This window comes from Pteronotus mesoamericanus, unplaced genomic scaffold (genome assembly GCF_021234165.1).
Source record: "Pteronotus mesoamericanus isolate MK-2021 breed Mesoamerican mustached bat unplaced genomic scaffold, CSHL_Meso_final contig_177, whole genome shotgun sequence".
In the NCBI taxonomy this organism is placed as follows: domain Eukaryota; kingdom Metazoa; phylum Chordata; class Mammalia; order Chiroptera; family Mormoopidae; genus Pteronotus; species Pteronotus mesoamericanus.
In genome coordinates, this window is record NW_026555073.1 from 5,944,969 (window position 1) to 5,953,147 (window position 8,179).

At 37.0% G+C, this 8,179-nt stretch overlaps 1 protein-coding gene across 1 annotated transcript; it reads right to left on the bottom strand.

The window, feature by feature from the left end:
- Positions 1–4,448: 4,448 nt before the first annotated feature.
- Positions 4,449–5,450, bottom strand: GPR174 (G protein-coupled receptor 174). The gene has a single exon (XM_054566629.1). The coding sequence runs from the start codon at positions 5,448–5,450 to the stop codon at positions 4,449–4,451; it is 1,002 nt and encodes a 333-aa protein (XP_054422604.1).
- Positions 5,451–8,179: the final 2,729 nt, after the last annotated feature.

Consider the following 8,179-nt stretch of genomic DNA (forward strand, 5'->3'; position numbering starts at 1 on the left):
ATAAGTGGTTAAGGCTGAGGAAATTCTGCTGAGGAAATGGTCTGTGAAATTCAAGAAAGTTATTATAACTGCCTGCCCTCCAAACACACATTACATTCTTTAATAGCTGAGGAATAAGTGAGTTAAAATAGCCACATTTACTTGACAGTTTATCTCTCGCTGACTTCCCCCTCCCCCATAATATAGTAGTGAACATAGTAAAGTTACTTTTGGGAAGGCACAGAAGAGGCATATATATAATTTGGGGACATTTGAAGCATGGAGGAGTTCCCGTATTTATATCCCACTATTTTTTTCAGGTCTACCAAAACATGAGAAATTTCTCCTTTGGAAAGCATTTACCACTTCCTAGGAAAATCTTTCTACAACAGCCAGAATGCTTAATTCTTAACACATTGACTTTTACAGAAGATACCTGAAAGTACTGAGGATATAGATAAGATGATGAGGGTGATGCTAAAGTTCCAAAAAGATAACTAAAATGAACAGAGGATCACAGACAATTATTTTGACTTCACTTTTTTTTTTAAGTAGATCTGGTTTGGGAAGAACAGATGGGGACAGTGGAAGATTATTTTTTTTCTGCCAATGCACAACAAAAATCAGACACTTAGTTGTTAACAACCTTTAAGACTAAAGAAAAAACATTTCTTCTGTCAAGTCATTTACTTTTCTACACACAGATTATATACTCTAGCAAATATAGGGTTTTTTAAAAAGATTTTATTTATTTATTTTTAGAGAGAGGGGAAAGAAAGGAGAAAGAGAGAGAGGGAAATGTCAATGTGTGGTTGCATCTCTCGTGCCCCTACTGGGAACCTGGCCCCCAACCCAGGCACGTGCCCTGACTGGGAACTGAACCAGTGACCCTTTAGTTTGCAGGCCAGCGCTCAGTCCACTGAGCTACACCAGCCAGGGCAAACATAAGGCTTTAAGTCATTCAAATGAAATTGGTCAAAACCTGATGGTGGAGAACAATCTTAGGAGGGTATGGATGGTAAAGAATTTATCTATGGAAGGCATGGGGAAAGAGTAGGGTAAGAGGGGGGAAATGGCTCATCTTTCCATTGGAGGAAAGCATGTACCTCTTCAGGGAGAGAAAAGGAGAGTAGCGCCTCATAGTACTCTTATCCATGTGTGCAAGAACCCTGACAAAGATCCTCATGTATGTCAGTTTCCTTAAGAAATAACGAAATACAAATTGACTCCTAGAAGCAGAAAAGGTCTATGTAATTACAAAGACCATGTTTATTATTAAAATGTATATTTTTAATTAAAGATGTAAATAAATAGGTTCCAAGTGCAACATTTTTATGGCATCTTGGGTGTAAAAACAAAAAGAAAATAAAAATGAAGTTGCATAAGAGTTGTGCTTATGCACCCTTTCAGACCAAGGTATCTTGATTTGTTGTTCCTATGGCAAATGGTTCTTTTCGTGGAATTACAGGTTAACAGAATTAGCTGCCTAACTGAGTAAAAATGAAAACATATAAATAAAATAATAATAACAATAATTGGAATACTAATAACATAGAAATCCCCCATATTCAACATCTGTCTTGTTGGAATGATTATATATACTTTTGGAATCAGAACTCAAATAACTTTATATAGCAAATGTATTTAAAAAGTAAATAAATTAATGAAAAAAAAAGAAAATGTGAGCTTATTTATCTTGAATTGTATATTACTGTAGTTAAGGGTGTTTACTTTCTGTACCCTGATTTTATTGAACCCAGAGAGTGATAAATGGGAGGTTTGGAGAAGAGAGTCTCCAAGGAAAGGCGATGCTCAGAGAGGAAGCTGCTGTCTGGGTAGCAGCTGCAGCAGTATTTCTCTCCTAGTTTAGATTTTCCCCTGAAAATCAGGTTCAGAGTTGGAAAAGTTAAAAAGAAAGCAAGCAGAGATCTGAGAAACTGATAGCCATGCTTGTAGATACATGTCTTAGAATTTATCGTCCTCATTATGGTAAACAAAGTAGGTGATCACTTACTACATCTATAGTCTGAAAAACACTGCCGTAAAACATACTTCTTCAACGTATCTTCTTCAGTCTGCTTCATTGTCTCTAATTCCCTCCATTAAAAGTTAGGGATTAATACTTCTGAGTTAAGTCTTATTCCTAAGGCCTAAAATTTAGATATCCCTGGGAAAATTAATGTTAAGCTAACATTAGCAACTTAGTGTGAATAAATTGACCAGATTACTGATTTGAAGAAGAAAAGAATAAGACAAAAGACAAAACATACTGATGGGGAGAAGTAGGTAAAGTGAATCAGGGCAATGAATATAAATTCAGATGGACAGGTCTGGGGAGAAAGGGTGGTCCTAGCGAAGCAGCATAAAATACTGGATACTTACCTCCTTGCATGATGTAAATGATCTTCCAGGGCTTTTAGGCAGTCTAATAAGTGGGCTCTAACCTCAACCATTTCTCTAAAAAGTTTAATAATCCCCTGAAAATATTTTCTCTCCCCTTTAAAAAAAGATATGTTTAAAGAGAAATTAATACTTTAATAAAATTGGGTCACTGGTCTCACAAAATGACCATAAGAATAATAACTCATGATTATGTAGAAAATAGTAAAAACATATAGTATAGACAAGACTCTTCCATTACAAGTACCCACAAAATCTTGTGAACCCATTACAACACTAAATTATATCCAAACACAAATCACTTTAAGGCAAACAGACCAGACACAGTTAGTTACTCTTTCCAAAACAACAACTTAACACTTATTTAACACATCAAAATATGTACCTTACAATTAATAATTAAGAGATAGATACACTATTGCTAGCAGCACAAAGTCAGTCTTCTAATAGGGTATCATTTTAATAACAAAGTACAAGCAAAATCAACACTTGTCCGGAGAAAACATTAGAAAATTTTCCATGCATCTTAGATATTCCACCACTTTTTCCCACAAAACATTTTAGTATCATAACTGTGTGCCTAAAACAACTCCTTTCTTCTAAATATGATGGAACTGTGGGTTGATTTCCATATTCCTGCCAGATTAAAAGTAGCATGTGTCTTTATTATATAGCACACATATTTCGAGTAGAGCATTTTTTAAGTTAGAACTTTTTGCTAAAACATGTTTTAAAGTATTGCAATATTTAAGACCTCAGGTTTAATTACTATTCAGATCCTGGTTCTATTTCTTGATACTAGTACCAAACAGGTAGAAGGCAAGGCATTGTAAGGAGTGTCCAATGCTGCCAAAATTAATCTTATTCACTTTTTTCAAAAGGTAAAATTGACTTCTCCAGCTGTGGGGAGATAGGCTATACTGACCTCAGAATGGTACCACTGAGGCAAAGCTGGACCAGACAAATGACAGAAGACTAGGACCCACGTGCCTAGCTGCTTTCAAACCCTACTCTTGGCTTGACAGTTGCCACCTAACTTAAAGTAAGAAATACAATATGATGAGGTTTTTAAGAGGTGTACCCAACTCTACTTCATCTTTTTCCTCTGGTCTACGCTTGGTAATTAATTAGTGCACTACTTATTAGGCTCAAAAACTGCAATAACCTGTCAGAGGTATTTCAACATCACTCTGGAAACATGGTGGAAACTCCCTTTACAAGGCAGGTATATGCATCTCCAGAGGTGTTCCTCACAAATAATTTAAGGGAACCACATTGTTCTTGTGACCTATCTGCTGTCTTCTGATTTATAGAGGTAATTTGGGTCATATTGTATGGATTTGACAAGCTACCTGCCCTGGGTGGATTCAATATGGCAGCTTATACAGTCATAGAAAGTTATTTTAGGTAAATCTGTTTCTTGCCCTTACTTTTTAACAAAATAAAGGCCCAAGTTCAGATTTTCATTCTATGAATAGGTGTGACAGATGATGTTTCGTATTGACACTGAAACGAAGGAAATAGCTATTTAAGTCTTCAAGCCCTAGAGTGTAATCAGACATGGGAGATAAAAATGATCCCATGTTTATAACACTTTATTTTCACAGAACAATATATTGTCCATCCTACTTAATATATAACCAAAATACAATATTGGAATATAAACTGTAATTACCAGTATAAATAGACAACTACATTGCCTCTAAATACTCAGTGTCCATTGTACCAAACTAAGTGCTTATGAAGACACCAAAGTAATTGTCTCTTTGTGTCTTAGGTTCACAAATAAAACTGTTGATTCTGGTTGAGAGCATATGTGTATAAGATATCACTGGAATTTCATAGTTCAAGTCTTAAAGACTTGGTGACAAATTACTCCATGGACATCAATGATGGTAGAGTGTAATGCTCTAAATAGGTTCCGATATAAAGATGTGAATTCCTCATATAGGTAAGCTAGAACACAACCAAAAGGCTGTGAGTGCTTCCTGTGATTACTTTCCAGTAGCTTGGGGCATTACAAATGTATTCTGATAGATCTTCATTTCAGGCCACATTCAGTTTTTTATTTAGGATAATTCAGTTGTCATAGTAGAAGTAGTATGGTTGCTCACGAAGGATTTCACATGGAGCTGGATGCTATCATGCAAATCTTGTCTTGAAAGCCGTCTTCTGAATTCATTAGTGGTGAAGTAATATATGACTGGGTCAAGGCAGGAATTCAAACTAGCAAGACACAGGGCAACAGAATGAAATATCAGAATTACCCTTCTGGCGAGGCAGCTTTTAATTTTGTTGGACTTGACCAGGAAATCTAAAGGAAAACTGAAGTGATAAGGTGCAAAGCAAATTAAGAATACTCCCGCACAAGTTAGAATCATCTTCAAGGCTTTCTTTTTCTCTCCAAGGTCCTGGGCCACAGGATATTTATCTTGCAGCGATAAAACAGCCTTCCAGCTACAATATAGGACAATCAGAAGAGGAGTGACAAACCCAATCAACTCGCCAATGGTAATCATGGCAACAGACTGGGCCACATTAACATTCCTTGTAGGAAGATCTACAAAGCATTTGGTTCTGTTGCCTACGGTGTCATCACTGGTTCGCAGGTGAGGAAAGAGCATACAGGCAAGGCAGATGATCATCCAGCCAGCAATGCTGATGTATAGGTCATATTTCTGTTTGCAGTCACGGAAGCGAAAGGGGTACATGATAAACCAAAATCGCCGCACACTGATGCAGACCAAGAAATAGATGCTTGCATACATGTTGACATACTTCAGGTAGAAACAGAACATGCAGAGGCCCGGCCCAAATGGCCAGTCACGATTCAAGTAGTAAAAGATCCTCAGAGGCAGGGAGAGAATTTGTAGTAAGTCAGCAATGGCTAAGTTTATCATGAATATCACAGCTCGTTTGGTTTCTTTCATATAGCCATAAAATACCCACAAGGCTAATATGTTCCCTATGAAACCTGGCACAAGAATGACAGTGTATGTCACTGCATAGATAAAGTATCGTAAATCTGTAATGTGTCCATCTGGCTCAACACATGTGTCATTAGTAGGCATTTTTCTTTCCACAGAAACTGTCTTTGCCAAATGCGGTTCAAACCTAAATTCACAATCAATTGCTGCTCTTTCTTAAAGATTTATTATCGGTGGGTTGGTCAGACTGAGTATAAAATAACCTCCTTCTTGCTGTGTAGGTCTCAGCTGCTACACGTGATTTTCAAAGAACTATCTGCATGTTTCCTTTGATTTGTCTGCAGTAACTACATGGAAGTCTAGTGTGCAAGCACAGATGACAAGCCGTTATAATTTCCCTCTTTTTTTACTCCATCATAAGGCTTTTTGGGACATCACGACAGTTGATTCTCTCTCGTCTGAATCATGAACATGCCATAGAGCAGTTCTTCCAATTCCTGTATGATGATAGCTGTCTCTTTACAGGTGTTTGTTTGGCAGGCCGTTTTTTCTTTTTATGGCTCACATAGAAGAAAGTTTTCCTTAATACTCAGTAGGTCTGCAACTCTTCAGAGATGATCAATGTAGATACACCAGCTTTTCTGGGAGTTTTTCAGTTATGTATTGAAAGCTAAAAAGCGGGAAACAAAAGCAGAGCTGCAAGTGAAAGAAAAAAAAATTATTGTCTGACACTTTTTGCAAAAAGAAAAAAAGAAAAAAAACCTATATGTAGAAAAATCTATTAGTTTGCACAGGAAGTTCTGATTTGAGCACAGGTGACATTCCACTGTTTCTACAAGGCACTTCAGAATTGTAAGTATAGCTTGGAGGATTCTGAGAGGTAATCTAGCCCCTTGATGCTCAAAATGTCATCCTGAACCAGCATCACTTGAGAGCTTGTAAGAAATACAGAATAATCTCCTGTCCCACCAGATACCTGCCAAATCAGGATCTGCAATTTAACAATAGCTACAGGTTTTTCTTTTGTATAATAGCATTTCTGAGGCTCTGATTTAAACCATTGCTTTACAAACCCCACCAACCGTCAGGCTCATCTGGGGACATTTTTTTAAAAATAAAGCTTTCCATAGCTTTCTTCATGTCTCCTCCAGAGATTCTGATTCAAAATGTAGGGCCTGAAATTTGTATTTTTTTAAAAAATGCTGCCCCATATGATTCAAATACAGCCAACCCAGCATTTCTCTTTGAGCCGTTATTGAGGGGCGACTGATTTGATCCATATCCTTCCCAGATGTCTGAGAAGTGGGCAACCAGCCTCTCTTTAAATACTTCTGTTTACATGGGTCATTTAGCCACCTCTCAATTATCCTAGACAACAAACCATAGCACTAGTAAGAGAATCAAAATCCCCAGAAAGTTGACTCAGCTGGGTCTATGACCTTTGTTCTGAGGTAAACAAATTTAAGCTTAAGGACTTGGAGAATTGCCTCAAGGCCGCTGAAATCCAGAAGGACTTAACTGACTTTAAAGATATGGGGGGAAGAACAAAAATGAAATAGAAATTATGAAACATCCTGCTTTGGATAATAAAATCCATGTGGTTTGAGGTGTGCTTGATTCAGACTCTGAAGGAATTGTAGTTGTTATTATTTTGACTCTTTTGCCTGTTAAATAAAAGAGCACTTTTTGTTCGAAGATATGGTGGTGCTCACTTTAATTAAAAGTCTGATGAATACCATGAACTTTGCATTCAGATTAAACAGGTTAAATACTTGAGATTTCTTAGATAGGGAAGTAAAAGAAGTAGGGAGATGGTGTTATAAAATACAGGCAAGTACAACTGTAAAGAACTTTAATATTGAAAGTGTGGTTAAAATTAGAGGTCCTTCAACTGACAAACTGAAATACTTCTTTAAAATATTTTCAGAGGTAGTGATTATGATTAGGTGACAGGAGAAATTAGCTGGCATGCCAAAAAGTGAAAAGCCCTGGATTTTGAACTTCCTTTTAACTATTTACATAAAAATCATTGCCAACTAATGTCACTGATTAAACATTAGAAGTTTACAAATATTCATTCAGTCAACCTCTGTTGAACATCCATTCACTTCTATCACAGCCAATGTGTCTTAAATCTATATCATCTCATCTGAGCTATAGCTCTCTTTCCAATTATATATAAGACCTCTTCTCTTGGATGTTTCATCATCATCGTAAATTCACTATAACTATTAAAGTGAAGTTATCTTTTACATTTATTTAAAATGCCATACTTTGTCAAATCATGTTATCTTTTTAATTAAAATCTCCTAATGTCTTTGTTTTAAATATTTATTTATTTTTTAGAGAGAGGGAAGGAAGGGAGAGAAACATCCATGTGAGAAACATCAATCGGCTGCCTTCTGTACGCTTGCAGACCAGGGATTGAACCCACAACCTAGGCATGTGCCCTGGCCGGGAATCAAGCACGTGCACTTTCGATTTGTGGGATGATGCCCAACCCACTGAGCCACACCAGCCAGAGCTCCTAATAACTTTCTATGTCATTTAGAGGAAAAAATTAAAGTTCTTACAATGAATGCCCTATATCATCCTGTATAATTTGGCCCCTTTTACTCCTCCAAGCTGACCTCATAACACTCCCCTGCACTCTGTTCCAGCCACTTTTGTCATTCTTGCTGTTAGGGGAATGGGCCAGGTACACTCCTAACTCAAAACCTTTGAGTTGACCACTCCCATTGCCTGAAATGCTTTAGCCAAGTTATTTTCCTGTTTTACTCCCTCACCTCCTTCAGGTCTTTATCCAAATATCACCTTTTCTTAAGGATTTCGTTGGTCTTCTTATTTACAAAACTGCAACTCTCCCCCAGTTT

Excerpts from the sequence above, each read along its gene's own strand:
- GPR174 (XM_054566629.1), bottom strand. The coding sequence starts at position 5,450 with ATGCCTACTAATGACACATGTGTTGAGCCAGATGGACACATTACAGAT.